At 42.8% G+C, this 20,400-nt stretch overlaps 1 protein-coding gene across 7 annotated transcripts in view; it reads right to left on the bottom strand.

Moving 5' to 3' along the window:
• Positions 1–20,400, bottom strand: part of CAMK2G (calcium/calmodulin dependent protein kinase II gamma) — a 115,134-nt gene that overhangs the window by 10,009 nt on the left and 84,725 nt on the right. For 2 of the 7 annotated variants that reach the window (XM_056494351.1, XM_056494343.1), the window contains exons 13-17: positions 17,990–18,030; positions 5,533–5,601; positions 3,911–3,955; positions 3,231–3,279; positions 1,129–1,242 (exon numbers count right to left, since the gene is read on the bottom strand). In XM_056494351.1, coding sequence (XP_056350326.1) covers positions 1,129–1,242; positions 3,231–3,279; positions 3,911–3,955; positions 5,533–5,601; positions 17,990–18,030 — 318 coding nt within the window. Of the gene's footprint in view, positions 1–1,128; positions 1,243–3,230; positions 3,280–3,910; positions 3,956–5,532; positions 5,602–9,507; positions 9,541–17,989; positions 18,031–20,400 lie in introns of all 7 variants that reach the window. The other 5 variants (XM_056494344.1, XM_056494345.1, XM_056494349.1 and 2 more) reach the window with 5 other exon arrangements.

The following is a 20,400-nucleotide window of genomic DNA, read 5'->3' as shown; positions in this document are numbered from 1 at the left end:
GAAGAGGGCACACCTGGTTCTTCCTTCCTAGACTGACCTGAATAGAATCAAATACTCCAGATATTCCCAGCTTACACTAAATGTCCTTCTCCTATTGCTTTAAATAGTCAGGCAGCTAGTACAGTATGCCTGTGTAGGAGAAAAGCTGTGAATTCCACCTAGATTTTCTCCATCCTAATAGCTTTTTTCATATGCATTTTCAGAGTTTTTCAGCCACAGGCTCCTCTACAGAGCTAGCAAGTTCAGGAGATATCAGGCAGAACTCACCATAATTCATAGACTGTGACTCATAGTTCCAAGTCCTAGACTACTTTTCCTCGCAGCATTTGTATTCCTGACTTACAACACTCAGCTAGCTCAACCATGGGACCTCTCCAGAATGAAGAGCGCCACAGGAGACAAAGTTCTGGACAAATACCTGTTCTGGATGGCTATCCAGCAGAGATGGTAAATCAAATTCATTACTGCACTACAAAACCCTACTAACCATGATACCAGCTAACTGAGCTAGCAAGACAAACACACAAGGTAAAGCTCACGACAGACAAATGCTCTTCAAAGCTTATCCCAGGATTTGCACTCAAAGCACTTGATAATGGATTAAAAAATGCTTTGGGTCTTTCAGGAGCCACAGCCTCCCTTTCAAAGCACCTTAAAGTAGTCTGGAAAAAGCGGTTTTTGTTCCTTTGGTATTTTTGAGCACCATCCATGTCTGAGGTCCTCAGAAGTTCTGACAAGCGAGACTGAATTCAGCCTCATGCATCCCCTCCACCATTGACCCCATTTACCACAAGGAAAACTAAGAGATGCAGTGACTTGCCCAAGGAAACCCCAAAAGACAGTGTCTCTGCAGAGAGAAAAGCAAAGGAATGAAATTAGCTAGGATGAAGTTCTGGGTTTGTTTTTTTATTCAGAAAGGGAAGGAAAAGTTTGGAAAATTTCAATGTGTAAAGGAGGGTATTTTGCAGGAAGGGAGATGATTTCTTTTTATTCTGGAGTACTGGAAATGAAAAATCAACATTTTGGAAGGAAGTTGAGGAAAGGAAAAATCTTAGGTAAGGAGAAATGGGAATGGTGGAGGAAGGGGTGGGAAAAAGATGCTGTGAAGCACTGCACCCCTGGACTTACTGGCTGAGAAACAGAGAGAAAGCTGGGACTGCATGGACTCAGTCTGTGTTTTGCTCTCACTGTGCCTCCGTCCTTCAAGCACTGAGCTGCCGTCCCCGGTGGAGAGAGGGGGAGCTAGCATGGCAGGGAATTAAACACAAACACAAACAAAACACGCAAGTTCAGTAAATAAAAAAAGAGAAAGGAAATAGGAGAACATTAAAGAAACCACAATGCTGGGCACAAAACATGCAGGAGTATCCTCCAGGGCAAAGCCAAGTAGACAGCTCTACAACATGAACCTGCTGTGCAATTTAGAATGACACAAGGGCAAGGGGGTGGAGGAAGAATGAGGACAAACACTGCCTTAAGCCCCACCACAGTGGAAACAACATATCCCTGAGGCACTGTCACTGATGGATAAAGACACAGCACAGCAGAGTTGTGTTGGTGTCAATTTAAAACAAGAAGTTGGCAGAGGAACCTGCACAAGCACTTCCCTTTTCCAAGAGCTAAGCAGAACAGTGAGAACTCCAACACTCCCAAACCTTTTGGTCTACTTAGTTTTGCTCAAATGCTTGCTTGTCTTAAAATGTGGAAGGGCAGGAATGGAAAAGGAACACTGATGAACACAGCTACGCTTAAAACTGGAGGACTAAAATTACCAGAGCTGGCCACAGCACAAACCACTACTGTGCAAACTCTTTCCCTCCCAATCACCATTCAAATGCTCCCTTCTACTAAAATCATAACAAAATTTTCTAACCTCTGCCAAAAAAACCAAAACATAGTTTTGATCTGTAGCAATGTATCCCTATACAACTCTATACACTGACCAGCTGCCTTCCTTCCTCCCCACCTTCTGTTCCAGTCCTTGACTTCTTTTCCTCGCAGCATTTGTATTCCTGACTTAAAACACACATTGGCTCAGCTAGCTCAACCATGGGACCTCTCCAGAATAAAAAGTGCCACAGGAGACAAGATTCTGGATGGCTATCCAGCAGAGATGATAAATCAAAATCATTACTGCACTATAAAACCCATCCAGTTCCCATCCCTCAAAGCTAGGTTCTTAAACCACGGATTACTCTTTGGCAAAAAGGTGGGAGCTAGAACACTGTCTTGTAATGAGGCCAGGCCTTATCTGAAACAATCTGTGTTGTAGAACTTATTCACTCATGGAATGTGTTTCTGCTCCCTGTGATTCCTCAGAAGAGGAGCCACCAGCTTGTGACATGCCACAGGAAAACCATCAGGAACTACCCCACTGACAGAGGTGACATTGCTGCTACATCACAGGGTCAGCACTGATTTTTTCCCTGGATATGTAACTCAGATGAACTACAAGGAGAATGAGAATACCTCTGCCTCAAAATTATTAAGTTATTAACATATTTGTCTCAGAATGCAAACTACCTTCACCAATCCCAAACTTGTTTATTCAGGAAGATGTCTGCTTCTCCTTTATTAGGGAGGTTAGGCAAAAGATAGCTGCTCAAACAACACAAACAGATATGGAACTTGGAGCTTCTTCATTTAAGGAGTTTTACAAGCACAGAATATTTATGATATGGCCACTGAAAGACATGAAATCTCTTCTCAGCCTCTCCCTCTACTGGTATCTCAGTCAAGGACAACAGGCTGAGAATGATCGTCATCTTAGAAAAAAAGTAGACCCAAAGAGAAAAAAAACCCAAGGGAAGTCTTTGCATATCATTCCCAGAACGGGGTGAAAAGGGAGGCTGAGTAGTAACAGAGAGGTTTCAGCTCCCTGTAATCTACAAGGCAGCACAAAAACACAAGCAAAGTCCAAATCTCAAGTGACTGGTAGGGATTTTCCACACCTAGAAATGGACTGGAGATGAACAGATTATGACATATGCAAGAAAATAATTCCAACTCTAAGACAAAAACAAATTAGCTCAGTGTTTATATACCACAGAGGCCAAGTCAGATGGCTCCCCAATGCACGGTCCCACTGTGACAGGAATGAGAGCGTCATGGCGAATTTAAGAACTCGGTCAGACACAGAAATCTGGGAAGCTAGTTCAGGGCAATGACTGAATCTCTAGAATCCCTTGCCTACACTTAACTGTATTAGAAATTACAGTCAAAATACCTACCTTTCAGATCCTCATCTTCAGTTGTGGTGTTACAGCTCTCTGTGGAACCCTGCATGGCAGAACAAAGTATTACCAGGCATCAGTAGTCGGGAGCATGAGCAAATAGTTTGATTTCTTTGTCAAGAAAGATGGTGAAAAGCACAAAAACATTGGCAGGGATGGAAGGGAGAGGATGATACGAGGAAGATTTGGATGTAAGCAGGCCAAGTACAAAGCATAACATAACAGCATCTCTGCTCAGCTTTTGCATGTTCGAGCTGTTGACCCAGAGCTTTTACAAGTGTGGAAGTTACCAAACTCTGTCAAATGAAATCTAATAGAGAGCTGCTTCTGTTTGGAAGAATAGCCACAAGAAGCTAAAGAAGGCTCCTAAGATTTCTCAGAGGAAGTGTCCATTTGCAGAAGAAAAAAGTGCCTATATTTCCTGTTCCTCTTCCCATATATGAAACGGAGTGGTGGTTATACACCACAATAGGAAAAGATGTGTTATTATCTGAACAGTTGTCTTTACTTGGCCTCTTTCAGAGATACAGTGCCATATAACACAACCCTCCTAGTCTATTGTCAGCAGTATTCAGGAGCATGCTACAAACCAGACATTGGAAAGGTAGAAACTGAATTAAGACACACGAAGACAAGAGAGAAGCAGAGGTTTCTCTGGCAGTACTCCCATCCCTTACCTTTATGCCATCTGTAGCATTATGGACAACAGTTGTTTGAGGCTCCTAGGAAAGGATGGAAGAATCATTAAACTCTAGCTCCAATGCATTCTCTCATTTACTTTCACTCCCCAGCAAGTGGAGAAAAGGTGACTGACATGAAAAAAATCAAATCAAATCACAAACTCCAAACAGCACACGTGTGCCTGCGTGCGTGCGCACACACTTCCTGCACAGGTTTCATTAAGAGAGAGGCTGCACTAAAAGCTACAGTCACAAGGAGACAAAGCCCCCAGCTTCCCTGCAACTGCTCATAATTCCCAATTTGCTTCCAAAGAACCAGGCTGGCACAGACACCAGAGGGCAACCAAGCAGCCAGTCTGCACTCTCTGCATTAAGTAATGACCCCTCAGCAGCGTCCTCACTGGAAAATGCTTCAGAAGAGGAGAGGGGGAAGAAAGGATATTACTGGGCTGGGGCCTTTGTCTCCCATTTTTTTGGAAAGGTTGCTTGGTATTTTACCCTAAAAAAGGGACATTCATAATTTCCATAATAAAAAAACGAATGAGCCAGATCACCTCAATGCCTCTCAGAAAAGAGCTGCTAAGGAGATGTAAAAAAAGGCACATTTTTCTAGAAGTCTCTGAAATGAGCTCCAATTTCAGTAATAACCATATTTAATAATTTAGAAAGGTTCTCTCAATATCAAAAGCATCATGAACAAAGCTAGTGAAAGAAAAGCAGAAAATTATGAAGTGTCCCAAGAATCCTTCATCCTACCAAAAAACCCAACACCAAATCCCACCCTCCCACACCCCAAAAATGCCAAATCCAACTCTCCAGAGACAGACAACAAAGAGCAGCTACCAGGCCTAAGGGTGCTAACTAGCTCCTGCACTCTCTTCATTACCAGGACAAGACTTCAGGATCCTGCACCATCTCCTCCCACTGCTGTTGTTCATGCTGGGTGGCTCAGCAAGGGCATCAGGGACAGAGCTGGGCAGAGCTGTACACTCACCCATCTGCCTCTGCCACCTCCTGCGCTGCTGCCTCATCTTCCAGGGCATTGAGGCAGGCCACACACCCAAGCTGTGCCATTCAATGTACTTGAATGCCACTGTAGAGCTTGTACACAGGCCAAACAAAATGCCAGCCCAGCAAACCACTGAGCTGCAGGAGATCAGCCACTCAACTGAGCAGGCCAAATAGGCCAGCAAAGGATTCTTCTAAAAACCCTTTGTCTGCCCTTTCTTCTCTGGTGTCCTGAAGTCCATCCTCCATTTCCTGACTGTTGGAGAGTGGATGGAACTTGACACTCTCTTCTTCAAAACCGTCCTCCCCAAAGCCAGCAGGAGCAGTTGAATGGGACACACAGAACTGTACAGGGGTGGCACACGGGGAAGTCCAGGCAAGCTGCAATCCCCACATCCAACCACAGCTCTGCTCAGCACCCCCATCCCAAAGCCTGAGAGCCTGTGATCAGGCCCCACAGCAGCACAGGGACACAGACAGAACGAAGCCAAAACATAAGCTGAAACAGAGTGACACAAGCAGCACTCAGGAAGGGGTTTGGGAGGAGAAGGGGAGAGGACAAAATCAAAATTAAACCAAACAGTAAAAAAAATAGCGGTTGGGGAAGATACCATGGACGTCTGCACTGGGGGTGTTTCTTTTGCAGTGCTTACTATACTGGTTTTGTTGTTGCTCTGTGGCTGAGACAGAAAAACATGGTTTTAGTTCCCCTGCTGGACAGCAGTGGTAGCAAGAAAATTACAGTATTGCTTCAACCCCAACCATCTCCTCAGACCCGACCCTCCCCACAGGCTCAATCACCAAGAAGAGGGAGGAAGGAGGAGTACTGCTTGGGTTGCTGGACATCATCCTTCCCCCAGAGGCAACAGAAGTTGTAAGGGATGTACCAAAATCCAAATGTGAATGGACTACTAGAGCTATAAGGAAGGAAAACAGAAGGCAAAAAGGCAGCAGCCCAAAGGGTTGGGGAGAATCCTGCAATGAGCTCTAACAAAAACATTTGGTGAAGGAAAATGAGAGATGGCAGCTGTCCTGAGAGAAAGAGACTACAGAAGTGAGAGACACACAATAGTCATGGTCTCAAACAGGGCACAAATGGGATTCAAGTCTGAGGTATCCCAAAGTATACAGAAACAGTTCTAAGTATGTGATAATGCTGAGAGTTCCAGGGAATCTATTGATCCAAGCAGAAGTATGGTCAGCCCTAAAAAAGGTAGAGAAAATGTAATGTATTGTATGTTGCATCCCTACTGTGACCTGAACAAAGAGACTTCAGGACCAAAATATTGAAAGGAATGGGACTGGGACATAAGGAAAAGGCCATATAGTTCCATAAGTAGAAAATTCTCTGGATGGTGCCCAGCAGCTTTCCATCTCTCCCCTCTTCAGACTCTCTTGTAGCTGTGGTAGAAGAATAAAATCTCTGCTTCCTGCATTCACACAGCAGAACACTGAGGCCATCACCAGCTTCCTGAAAAGAACCATCCCATTGAGTCATGTACATCAGGAATGAGCCAAGTCCATGTTTGTAGGAAGCCAAACCTGTGTCCATAAGTACAGAGTTCCTAGCCCACAAATCCAGCCCACGTGTGACCCCCACACGAGGCTATGTCTCCTTTGCTGCTAGATGCCAGCAGCAAGATCAGAACTGGCACTGCAGGAGTTCACACTCTGTAGTTTACAGACCAGGGCACCCGATGGGAGCTCACCATAGTGTGCCCCCGTTGCAGTGGCTCTCTATCCCACTCAGGGCGTGCAAACTCATACTGATAAACATCAGGCCCTCATCACCGCACCACAAACACCACAAAGAATGGAAAAGTCAAATGCTAAGCTGGAAAACATCTGCCAAACGTATAATTATGTCAACCAGTGACAGATCTTATAAAACTGAGACTTAAACACCTGCTAACAATTTGTTTTTTCTTCACAAGTAACATGTCTTGGCTTAATATCCCTTTTGGAGAGGGAGAGAGGAGAAACAAAAGAGGAAGATGGTCAGGTGGAAGGGGAAGGAAGTAGAAGAGAGAGAGGCAGGAGTGAACTCTTTAGAAGTCCATGGGGAAAAAAGAGAACACATACAATCAAACTCCAACCTAAAAAAGGATAAATACCACAGAAATTATGGTTTGCTGCCTCTTTCTATAAATCCCTGCATTGTATTAAGACTCTGGCCTTCCAAGACTTCTGTTTTATGCATGTATTTCCAGCCTGTTAGCAGAAGAGGCCACTGTGGATGTCAAAGAGGAGCAGATCAACGTGAAAAAATTATTCTCAAGCTATTTTGTGGCACAAAGACAACCAAACTCCTGACAATGATCCACCCCTCCACACAGCACTGAGGCTCTTGTACTTCTTCAGAAACAGAGATCCTAATGCAGAGATCTATCTTCCAAACCTCTTCCAGTGAGAGGAATTTAACCCATTTTTCTTAGTCCACTGGGCTAAGAAGATAAAATTAGTATGAAAGAAGCTATACAAAAGTAATCCCAGTGTTTTGGAAGGCTTTATAACTAGGGCCAAATGAGGGGAAAAAAACCCAAATCAAAACAACAACAAAAAAAAAAAATCACCAAAAAAGCCCCCCCAAAAAACAACAAAAAAACCAAAACCAACCAAAATCTGAACAAACATCCAGGCAGCCACTGTTCCAAAAAAAAGTTGACAACAGCCTGTTAGGAGTGTTATGTTGCCTTATAAAGTATAAAACTCCACACACCCAAAGCACACAGCCTGCCCTCCAGTCTGCAATGAGCACCCACCTCACCCATGATATTCTTCCCCAGCCAGTGGGCTGAAGAAGACCAAGTATCATGTTTCCTAGTCCAGAATTGGATAGCATTTTACTACAGGATAGTGTCCCAATGAAATTAGAGGCAGCTTAGCCCACACATTTTTCACAGTTCTTTCTCAGGTGAAGGAAAGTATCTGACATATTGAGCTTCCTGCACACACTCCTATCCTGTGGCCATCTAACCAACTGCCCTTCCCTGGAAAAAGCTGGCCTTCCCTTCCCAGAAGTGCAGGCAGTACAGCCAACTCTTACCCCTCCTTTCCCCCTGCTGCCAGCCAACATCAGTCACTGGCCAGGGTACAATCCTTGGAAATTCTGTACAACTCAAGTTAAAAGAAGCCAATTCACCTAAAAAGGTGCTAGGTCCTTCTTAAGGTCTGTAACACGATTAGTTTTGGCACAGAAGTTGGCAACATTTCCTGAGCTCGACAAGAGACAGACAGACAGGCACGAACAACACAGAGGGTGCAAGAGAAAGAAAACAGGCCAGTGCTCATACTGTAGGGACATACACATGTAGCCCTAAAATAAAGTAGCTTCCAACACATGGACTGTCTCTGATTATTCAGCCACTTTCACTGCTTTCACGTTTTCAGAGGCTGATGCTTACATGGGTTACATATCTCAGCTGCTTTAAAACAATAGGCAAAGGAAATTTAAGTACTGCTAGCAGTGGGCAAATAAGAAGGGCAAGAAAGGCACAGTGAGCTTCTGCCCCACATAAAGGCTGGGCTGGTGAAAAGTTACTCATTTCAGGTTTTCAAAGCACTACTTTGGGATTACTTGTTTGTGGGGTTTTTTACACAGTTTTAAGGTGCCATTGAAGGAGGAAGAAGAGAAGTATCTTCCAGGTAGTAATGCGGAAACAATTATTCTGCTTTCTTGGTTCTGTAACATTCCCACTTCTATGTGAAATGAGGGAGAAATATTTTCTGTTATTTTTCTGTGCACAGGAATTAATATAATAATTAATTTTTGTACTTCAGTTACTATTCATATCTTGGTGTCAAAGTGTGTCATTGGGCTGTGTATGACTTTTGACAATATGACACTGGCCAGTTTCCTCTTTGGACCCTTGAGAGTGGATTTGACTACTTTTTTGACAAATTCTATAAATGTCAAACACCTTGATGGATGAAAAAGGAAATGAACAGGACAGGGGAGGCAGTTACTGGGCATTTGGTAATGTTGGGATACATAAACAAGATCAGGACAAAAGGCAGTTTTGCATTATAAAGGCTCTGACAAACCTTTTCAGTAAGAATGCTAAAAAAAGAAGTGACTGGCAGATCTGAGCTGCCCAGTGGTGCTGTGCCGACTTATTTCATCAGAACAGTGGAGCCCCATCAGTCTCTGCCACATTTGGAGTGACTCCCAGTTTGTTCTACACTGCAAGGCTCCTATCAAGGATGACAGCACCAACACCAGGCAAAGCACCTGTTCCTCTTTTTGGCCCCTCTGCAACAGAATGACAAAGCCTTGTGTCCAGGCAAGGCACACACCTGCTCTGCTGAGCCCAGGAGAACCACTGCCTTTTTTTGTTTCACACTCAGAGCAGGCAAAGTCAAACTGTGTTGCCAGTAGTTGGATTTTCTGCACAAAATGGGAGTTGTATGTGGTCAGAGGATCACAGAGCCCTTTTTGTGAGGATATGGACCCTTGGGTGCACACTGATCCCCCCTGCCACCCCCCTGCACGGACATGCTATGTAGGGTGATGAGCACAAGCCGAGCGTGCATGGCATGGAAATGGCGGAGGCACGAATCGCAGGCAGCTTACGGGAGGTGCTCACCATCAAATGCACACTGGAGCTCGACTTCCTTTTCTGGACACATCATTGAGAGAGGGAAAGAGAAGGGAAGAGAGGAGATGAGAAGAAAAGCACAGAAACTATTCACACATTAGTGTGCCAGCAAGGGCCCCCCTGCCAATAATGCTCCCCTGAGGCAGGTATAAGCAGCAGCAGAAATGCACAGACACAGAAAAAAGGAACAGAGAGAAAAGTCACCATAAAAGCACACAACTCCACAGCAGGGGAAAGGGCAGGGCTGAAGACCCCCATCCCCTCAAACACTGAGGGCAGAATATAAGTGCTCCATACACTGATACAAGGAAAGAAGAGAGAGCAATATATATGCACAAGATACAAGGGATACAAGGGGGTATTTCTCTGTGCTCTCCCACTTCAGAAAATGGGGCAGAAGAGGTAGGCAGAAACCCCGTGTGTTCACACTTGGAGGATGCAGAGGTGTGTTTTCAACTCAAATTAGAGGGTAGGGAGGAGGCCACAATGGAAAGGCACACACAGGGGCTAAAGAAAGAAGAGGGAACCTGTGTGCATAGCATGGGGAGGAGAAAGGCTCCCTCACATAGAATTTGGGGCTGATTGGAGAGGTAAGGTGCTCTAATGCTCAAATGAGAAAGACAGAAGCACTTAACAGCCAGAACACTTTGCACTCTTGGGAGAAGAACAGATTCAAACACTACTCAGCCTTGTTGGACTCTACACTTGTTCAATGGCATCTTCAGTCATCTTCAGACACCTTCACACCAAACTGCAGCAGTACACGAGGCTCAGCATGCACTTCTCTCTTCTTTCACTAAACTCTTAGTGTCATCCACCTCATGCTGAGCCTAGCAGGCCTTTCAGCACTACAATGCTACACCTTCCCCTTGCTGTCTCCACATACATTTTCCACCTGTCCTTCTTCAGTACAATCTAGGCTATTTCTCTGCTGCTTACTACAGTCTAGCCCACAGAGTGGTGTAGGACAGCACACCTCACGTCAATCCAAACCCATGGTGTGGGCTCAGTTTTGCAGCTCTGGACTCCTGCACACCACCTTCACAGCACCTCTGAGCAGCCTGTGAACACACAACAGGCCAGGGAGCTGCAGCTCCCCACTTCACACACTTGCTGAGCCTTCACAGCTCTTACCTGGAATATTGCCTTCATCCCTGCTATCCTCACATCACAGCTCAAGCACACACAGACTGGCATGTCTTTGAAAGCAGAAGTGCTCAGGTTCACCTCATGCCCAGAAGCACATTCCTCATCAAACCACACATCCACAGTCACACAGCCACTGCATGAACAGATTCAAACCAGAACAGCTTCTGCCTCATCTGATCTTTAACTCCACTACAGACAGACTCTGATCTGTTCAGCATTTGGCTCACTAATCTTCCAGTTCATGGAGGCACAACACAGGGCTTGCCATTGCATGGTTTACAAATCTGTGTTTCCTCTCTTTCAGGACAATTTAGCTTCTCCACAGGCTTTTCCTCAAGCTAGAACTAAAATAGCACGTACTACCAGTGCTAGACTGCCATCAACAAGAGAAATCCTTGTACCCCATCATAACAGGGAATTTTTAACTGGGAAGAGTGGAAATTCACACCAATGAAAAACTTCAGTTTTTATTTTAATGTATCCTGCAAGTTGCAGCAGACAAAAAGAGACTATATGGATACTGAGGTAACCTGTCTCTTAAGAAAGACAGTCTCATTTAAAATTCATACAGACTTCCAGTAAGTTACAAAAGAAAATAGAGACAGAAAATGTTAAGATACAAGCAAAATGTTTAAAGAATCAACTAAGCCATGCAGAAAATAAACACCCTCCTACACAGAGGCACAAGTAACACTGACACAGGAGGAATCAGAACCCTCTGCAGATCAAAACTTAATCAGAATACAAACTAAATTTAAAACAGTGTTAGTCTATTACAGGGCATGTAGAAATGCAGTGTAGAAATCCCAGAAAGTACACTATTACTGGCTACTATAATAACACAGGGAAGAAAAGCTAGGTTGGCAGTATGAAGAGAGAAGGGAGTGAGGTCTGTGTTATGACCAGAGCATGAAAGTACTACTAAAACACAGGAGAGGTTAGATAATGCCAACATGAGGCACTGGCAGTAAGTGCTAAAGCATCAAAATTAGTAAGTCAAATCATATACAAAGAAGTTACTGAAATCAGATCAATGCCCCAATACATCTTAACAGCTGCATCAGAACCACCTATTGTTACCTTCCCAAGGTGACTAGCTAAGTGAACAAAGATTTTTATTCTTCTTGTCATGTGACTGCAACTTAGCAAAGTAAATAAGAGAACAGAAGTTTAATTATAGAGTTCGCTTGCCCTTCCATAACACAGATATATCTCTAAGAACTACTAGGCAGGGCAGAGATGTCCCAGGGAATGAAAAAAATTGTTAAAGGCAGACACAGCCTATGGTAAAGTACCTCATTGATCATCTTAAGGGTTTCCCTACACCTCAGTAACAAAGCATTCTCCCAAAGCAGTACAGACAACAAACCTAGGGATGAATGTTTGTTACAGTTCTGGTTGTGTTTTTTGTGTGAATTTTAGGTGTTCATCTGGAAAGAGACGCAGATTCTCTACAGTGAAACTTAAGGAAGAGTCTTGCTTTAGGTAACAATCAATAAAAGTCAGCAGGTGACAGAAGACAATCTGAAGAATCACTTTCTCTTCAGCATGGCAGCAATACTAGAAATGCTGAGCTTTTCTAGTATCATACTAAAACATACTATAAGAAGTAGAGTGATTCCAAGCAAGGTCCCATTCACAGTCCTGGGAGCTTAACATGGCTGTTTTTTAAATGACAGCTCCCTGTGTTTCCATCTTGCACATGCAGTTCTTCTCCTGATACTGACAGTATTTATGTTAAAATATCATGCTTGCAGCAACTCATATTCCTATGGAGAGTATAGTCATTTCAGAATTTAAGGCAGGAAAAAAATGTTGAATTAAAAGCAGATCATCATAATGAGAGTCATCTTGAACCAGCAAATTTGAGGTCCTATTTCTACTTTTGCTTTAGCTCTTTTGTGTGATGCTGAGCAAATAAATTAATCTTTGTCAATCCATCTTCTCTCTTGCCCTTTTGTCAGCTTGTCTATTTAAATTGTAAGCTAAGAGGCAGGGATTTTCTGTTTAGCCATCACTAGCTAAGCACACTGGACCCTTGATCTCTGTTGGTATTTCTAGGCATTACAACAATGCAGTGAAAAAAACTGAATGCATTAAAGGTGGATATAATTTGCTACTGGATGTCAGCACTTAAACAGATCTGAAGCACTCCCCAGGTGTCTAGCATAACACAGTTCAGCACAAAACTCTGCTGTTCAGATGAACTTGGGTTCTCTCTGTTTAGCTTCACCATAAACAACCTTTAAACAATATGGCTTTAAGATTATAACAAGTCCAGACACAGAGATAGGAGCATTAACTCCTGTTGGTCACTGTGTGAATGTTACTTTACCCTTGGAGATTTTGTAAGTTGCTTCACCTTGCTACTGTGCCTTCTCTGTTTCAGGCACGCTTTCACCAATTGCTTCCCAGCAGCCATGCCAGTTTACAGAGCATCCTTCCTTCCCCACATACTCTTTTCTGGGCAAAGGGCAGGGAAAGCTGGTACATCTCAGGTAAAATGCACACTTACTGCAATATTCCATACAAACAGCAGAACAATTAGTATTTGTTATCTCTGCAGTTATGTAATGTATAGGGCAGATTTTAGAACATTAACCTTGTTAAACCAAATAAATGGAGTTTTCCTCTTTCAGCTGAGTTCTTTCAGCTGTGCTATTCAGGTTTTACAGGGGAAGAAAACAGCATGTGGCAAAAAGGCATGGTAGAAAATCAACAGACTTGACAGAGCATTGTGAATCCCAAGTGAATCCCACAGAATACTCCACAATTTACTTCGAGTCTTACAGTGGGCATGAGGAATATTATTGATATGTTTTTACAAATTCTAATCACAAACCCAAGTGGTCAGAATTAAACAAGAAAAAGAAACTGGCAAAGAGCTTAGAGAAGGATCAATTTAAAAAAAAAATTACAATTACATGCTTAACTGAAAATAAGACTTTGTGCATTAAAAAAATTCTCATTATAGAAATGGATTGTATAGAAATGACCCTGCTAGAACTGGAAACACACACCCACAACAGCAGGAAGTAAAATACCCCTTTGGAAAAAAGGGAACACAACTCTTTGAAGTGCTACCCAGAGACAAAAAAAAAGCAGTATGACTGTAACACTAACTATAGGGAGCCCAGACCCCGACAAGCTTAGAAGGACACTAAGCATAAAGTGTCCTTAGTCTTCATCCAGCTGTTTGCCCCAGCCCACTCCTTAATCCCTCTCTCACCTTGCAGTAGATGGCAACTCCAGATTACAGTCAGAAAGGGGAACAAGAAAGCAAATAAATTTGATTTGAAACTATCTAAAGCAAATTTTTAAATGGTAGATGCACAATGTTGCTCATAAATTTAGAATCTTAAAAAAATACCTGGGACCTACAGTGATGACCACAAGATGTGTGGTATGTTACAGGGGCTCTGCAACTCGTCACTCAGTATCTTCTAGCCTCACTTTCTGGATTTGAAAGCAGAAAACCATATTCCTTGGGGATAAAACTTGGGCCTTCCTGCTGCTACTCCAACAGCTTGGATCCAAATTCTGCTTGAAGAAAATAAGTGCAGCACTACTGTTTGGTGAGCAGGCAGAATTTAAGATTCAAGGCAGTTTAAATCATTCATTATTTAAGATAATGGAAAAGTTCTCAAGTGCCAAGCTGATGAAATATCTACCAATTAGCAGAATTAGTACTTGAAATAGAAGCAACAGTACAAAATGAAAACCAGGAATGCTTCAAATAAAATTTGGAAAGCAATTTGTTAGAGGGGAGGGTCATATCCATGGAAATTTATCAAAACAACCCCAATGTGGACACGCTAGTACTGGAATTAAAAAAAAAAAAAAAAAGTTTCTTTCCTGTCCTCCCCTCATGATTTAAGCTTCTCCCACTGCATTCCAAAATGGTCTGCTCCAAGTAAAATGCATGCATCCTCATTGCTTTAGTGCTAAACCTTCTTCAGCAAAGGATTTGACCCTATTGCTGGAGAAACAATAACTGTGTCTTTTTTTTTATGTATCAGCTGAACACACCTCATACTAGACGCTCATATCAGCACGTATGACTAGTAAATCATTCCTCTCTCATTTATGCTAAGTCAGCCAGTACATGCTGTACCTTGCATCAGAAATTCACCAACACACATTTTCATGGAGTTATTGGGAATAAAGCACGACAAAGATGTATATGTCTCACTCAGGCTTGTGTAATACTGTGTAATGGAAATTCCTACTATCCTTGTCAAACTGTGGAATTCTAGTACAGACAGCTCTGAATACCAGCCAAAAATAGGGTGAAGTTACCTGGAACAGAAAGTAAACTAACACAAACTGGTGGTGCCCTTTTCTCAATGTCTCTAAAGCTGTTAAGTTTTACACTAGTGTAATAATTTATTTGTGGAAGAAATACCCTTCCCATTCTTATCTACTTTGTGGATATCTGTGACAACAGTCTTATGGTGCACAGTCACCCTGGATCAGATAAAACCAATGAAGAAACTGAAACATTTTCTCTCAAACCTCCATAAAGAGTTGATTTCCAAGAAGATTGTAAAAGACAAACAAACAAACAAACAAAACTCAATAATCAAACAATCTTCTTATCTGGAGGAAACATGAGAAACAGCCTAACCAGATGGCATGTGGTCAGCAGCAGACTACAGTTAAAACTACAGCATGCAGTGCTTGTTCTAAACCTACATCTGATGTAGAATAATTTATACAGGAAGTGGAAGTGAAAAGTATACCACAAAGCTGAAAATCTGCTTTCTGTTCAAGCCATGGTATTTGTGCTCTGCACTACTGCAATGGGCAGAAAATCATCATTTGCCACAAGTAAGACCAGATGCTCTTACCTCAGCCAGACACTGTCTCAAGTTGTTTTTCAAAACTATACAGGGTGAGAAAGTGAGTGGAACTAAAATTACAAGTTTCCTGCATAAGGAGCAAAATATGACAAGTATGCTGGTCACAATGGTGAGGCCACCAACCAGACAGTGACCAGCACAACTGTTCCAGCAGCCACTGGGCCAATACTGCTCCAACAAGCAAGACATGACAAAAGTCTACACTTCTAATGGGATGCAGCACCCATTATAGTAGGGCAAGTATGTAGAAAATCCTACAACAGAAGTGTTAAGGATGTCCTACAAACATACACAGACCATTACACACTCTGACTTATCCAAGCTTAGCACTGGGGAAAACAACTTGTATTTTCAAAAGTCTGTATTTCTGAGCAGAAGAGTAACTCAAAACAGGAGCTTTAATAACAAATACATGACTTATTTCTGAGTTTTAATACTTACAGAAATGAGGACTCAAAATTCATACCTGAAGGTAGACACCATTTAGGGAAAATGGGAAACTTAAACACTTCTCCTGGGAGTCCTCAGCCCAGGGTGAACATGAGCAATGCACCTCATGGACAACACCGGGGTTCACACTGCAAAGCCAGACTGCTGTAACACTTGGGAGGGAGGAAGCTGCATACAGACTCTTGACTGCAGGTCTCCAGTGTCCTGCAGAAGCAGTGGTTTCCAGAGGACAATCTCATTCACCATGCTCTCTAATATACCTTCCATTTATCAAAGTATTCAATTACACATACGAGGAACAAAGGGCTGAAGAAAAAGAAATCCAGAATTATCCTTTTCACAGAGGAAGACACTGTGCACACCATGAACCAAATACCACAAGCCTTCTATGGAGCTGAAAGGTTCTAACATACAGGGTCTCCTTGTAACTACATCACCAGGAAGTTGTGCCTCAAGATTTACATGTACATCCTTTGTCCATTCTTAAAATATTTTAACTCAAGATGTGACACTCCCAGAAGGCTTGTTAGAAATCAAGAATCCTAAGAAGAAAGCCATTTTTTTCTATATAGGTAACAAAACTATGTAGGCATATTGATACCTGCTGTTTTTCCAATTACTTCTCCTCTGCCTCACCAGAATTTTGAAGCAAGCACCTGTTGGTTTTCATTTCACAACATTTGGGATAATCCATTCTTATTCCACTGGAATTCTACTGTAATGTTTTAAGTATCAACAGATGCAACAACTCTAACACACTTGCTGTATTAGTGTGCATGTATTCAATGCACGTCTGTACAAGAGGCAGGCTGGTGCAATGGCCAAAAGCTCACTCTTGCAGGCACATTTCAAAGACAAGAATCCTATGGCAGAAACAGCATTTTCACAGAGCATTTTGATCAAAAAGATAATCAAACTCCAAAAACTGGATATCAATAGGGCAGAATACTGCAGAACTGTAAGAATGCTTGTTTTAGTAGAGCAGTCCCCAAAACACAACTCTTCTGAAAACATCTCTTTTTCCAGCAGACTGCTTGTATTGTGAGCCCTCTGAGAACAAAGCCTCATTAAAATGGAAAAGGGCTCAGAGAGCAGGAGAGAACAAGTGTGCTGGTCCTACAGTGTGAATGTCAGCCCCCCAGCATGGGGAGAATGAAGACTGCCCACAGTGCTAAACCAGGAGATAAACTGTTCCACCTAAGAGCTGTGGAGAAAGGTTTGGACTTCAAAGGAAAATGCAAGCAAATAAACCCAACTCTTCTTTTCCACGTGGAGGACAATTATCCTTCAGTTAGGGGAGACCATGCTCTAGCCTGTAATTGTCTCTCTCCAGTATCAGATGGTAAAGGGCTGCTGCCTGCAACAACAGAGCCTTGTCAAGGGACTGTGTGACCTCCAGTAGTAAATGATGACCAGACAACACAAAGTGACACTGAAGTGGGGAAAAAAAAAATTCCCTTCAGAAGGGACAGGAGAGTGCCTCAACTTCAGGCACATGAACTGAACTTTTACAGAATCCTCAGTTTCCATTCTGTCCAAAGATGAACATCTGGAGGCTCCTCCTTCCCCACCCTTCTTCCCAGCTCAGCCTTCAGCATCTGTCCAATTGAGTAGACCAAGAAACTTGGGTCTGCTGGATATATCATCAGTCAGTCACAATTGCTCTATGCAATTTTCAGTCAGAGGCACTGAACAGAACAGACTAATTAGAGGCATGTGTCACAAGTGAGCAAGTCCTTGGTCTTTTTAATCCAGTGTTGACCAGTTCTCCATACATCACAAAAAGGGGAAAAGGAATTCCTGCTGCTGCAACAGTGCACTTAGCTAGTTATGCATGAAAGAAACACTAAGATCCCACCCAGGGTTCCATAAGAGGACACTAATTATAGAAATTCCAGCCACAGGACAGGGCTGTGGTTTTACCCTGGAAGGGGACAGGCACCAGAGAGAGTGGCTGCCTTCTGTTCAGATGGTGGGAGAGACAGTGAAATGGTAAAGCAGTAACTTACCTTCACTCCATCTGATTTCTTGTTCAACAGGCTTTTGGCAGCTGTGGAGAGAAGCAGAAGTAGGTCAAATTTTGGTTTCAAGACTATCTTCTCTCTCTCTCTCTCCCTCTCCTCCCCCACTTCCCTCAAAAATTCACAAAACTTCGAAGGACAACCATCCTGCTAATTCCTCTCTAGCAGCAAGAGACCTGGAAAACAGGATAAGTCACTCATCAAATTCATCCTGATAGCAGAGGTCATCTATCCTATCTATTGTTCACCTCTTCAGCCAAAATACTAGCACTTTCACCACCTCAAGAAGACCAAGTCTCAAATGGTAATTTGGAGCTTCTCTGTCAATCCTTCACACACACTCTGACTCCACCCAGAAGTATCAGCAGTTGCAGGGGGAAAAGCTTAAGAAACCTGTCTGATTTTTGCAACAGGATAAAGGCTGAACCTGTAAGTGCAACCATTCACAGAAGCCTTCTAATTACTGTTATTCAGTTTCTCTAGAGATAGCTGGAAAACTAAAAGAAAGGGACTGAAAAAGTGCAAAATGCAGCATCTGAAAACTGTTAAAAAAAGGAAGAATGGCAAAAGAGACAGGGAACTAGGCTGAATTTCTTAATTGAAAGATGAAGATGCTCTGCTGTGCTCAACTAGAACAAGTGGCACTACTAATGAAACCACGAGAATGAGAAGCACAGAGAGCCCACAACAAATGCCTGGCACAAGGCACACTGGGAGTGATGGAGGAGCTGCTCCATCTATTGCAGCAAAGTGGTACATTAACAATGACTATCAATAGCAAGACCTCATCTACAACTCCAACAGATATAAACAATTTCTTGTCTACTTATGAAGAATGTATTCAGTTCTATCAACTTCTGTAAACAGCATGCAAGACAGCTACTGTACCTACACATGCTGTGGCTCTCCTAAGCAGCTGCTGAGAAGTTTATGGGTCTGGGCACCTGCGTTTTAGGTGCAGCAAAGATGAGGCCCAGAGAAAAGGCAAGTCCTAAGACAATGCTCACATGACTGTTGAAATGTTCCATTTCCAAAGACAAACTGAACAACTTGCACAGAGGGCTCAGTCTCTCTAGAAGCAGTAACGTTAGACAAAAAAGGTTTTTGCAATACCTAAGCAACTGTTCCAATCTTATGTCAATGACATTTTCTACCCTGCCTTCCCTACAAGACCCTACAGACATGGATTCACTACACAATATTAGCTGAGTTGATGCAAATGACTACAGCATCTCCTCCCAACAAAGAAGTGGCACCCCACATAAGCTTACCAGAATCTTTGAATTGGTTTCCTAATTCTACTCTCTAATGCAAGTATAAAGATAGATTACAAATTTGTTTTCATTACAGCTCTCAGAAGCTAAGAACTTTGGAAGAACCTCATGCAGAGGTTTTCTGAACTTGATGTGCCAAAACACAGTGTTCCAATGTGCACATATGAAGGTGGGCAAAGCAACTCATCTGCCCTGCAGTCTCTTTTCTGAGTGTACCCATTAAAGCATTGCAAGACTGCAAGACAAGTAAGTTCTTGCCACCTTCAAGGCATGACAAAGGCTAACTTGATTCCACATGCAAGTGAGAAGGAGAACAGTGTGACTGTGGGGTCAAAAGGGGTCCAGCACTCATACCACACATGCATCAAGGCATCTCACACAACAACTGCTGGAAACAAGAAACTGTTATGACCTTACAACACTTCAGAAAGAGTAAAGGATTCTGCAACTTAGCAAATATGCCAAATGGGATATCCTCAAAGTGAAAAAAAACCCCAAAACCACCATAAGAGAAGCAAAATAGTACCACCATATGTTCTGGGAAAATCCCAGAGACAAGCAGGGAAGCAAAATTTTTCACACTTTTTGCAGTTTTCCCACAACCTCATATTTGTCTTTGTGGACAGAAGACAGCTAAAATCATGTTCTACAATGTTAAAGCAAATTCAGCTGAGAGTCTCTCTGTGCAGCCCAGCACTCTGTAATGTTGATCCATGTTCTTTGGTACAGCCTGCCCATCCTGCCTCCTTCCCTGGCTGTATCTCTGCATGGCACACACTGCTTTCCCACAGGCCTGACAGCATCCCAGTACTGTAGAAAGAAACCTGGTCTGTAGTGTATTTGGTTCATGTGGTTTATAAAGACAGCTGGAGAGCCCATGAAATGCATTTACACACAAAGATGACTCAAGACACCTCAGATACCAGGGAAGCATGCAGGCCTACCCACAGATCAACCTGTACAAGTTACAAGATGAAATAGAAGGGGACTCAAGAGGAACTTCTGCACAAGCAACAGACAAGACTTTCTGTAACAATAATCCTTTAAGAAGACAGGCAGATTAGCAAAGAGACAACATGAGGGGAAAGATCCAGAGACACATGCAGACAGATTCCTTACTGTTCC

This window comes from Oenanthe melanoleuca, chromosome 6 (genome assembly GCF_029582105.1).
Source record: "Oenanthe melanoleuca isolate GR-GAL-2019-014 chromosome 6, OMel1.0, whole genome shotgun sequence".
NCBI lineage: Eukaryota > Metazoa > Chordata > Aves > Passeriformes > Muscicapidae > Oenanthe > Oenanthe melanoleuca.
The sequence above is the reverse complement of the archived record's forward strand: the minus strand, read 5'-3'. Positions and strand labels throughout refer to the sequence as shown.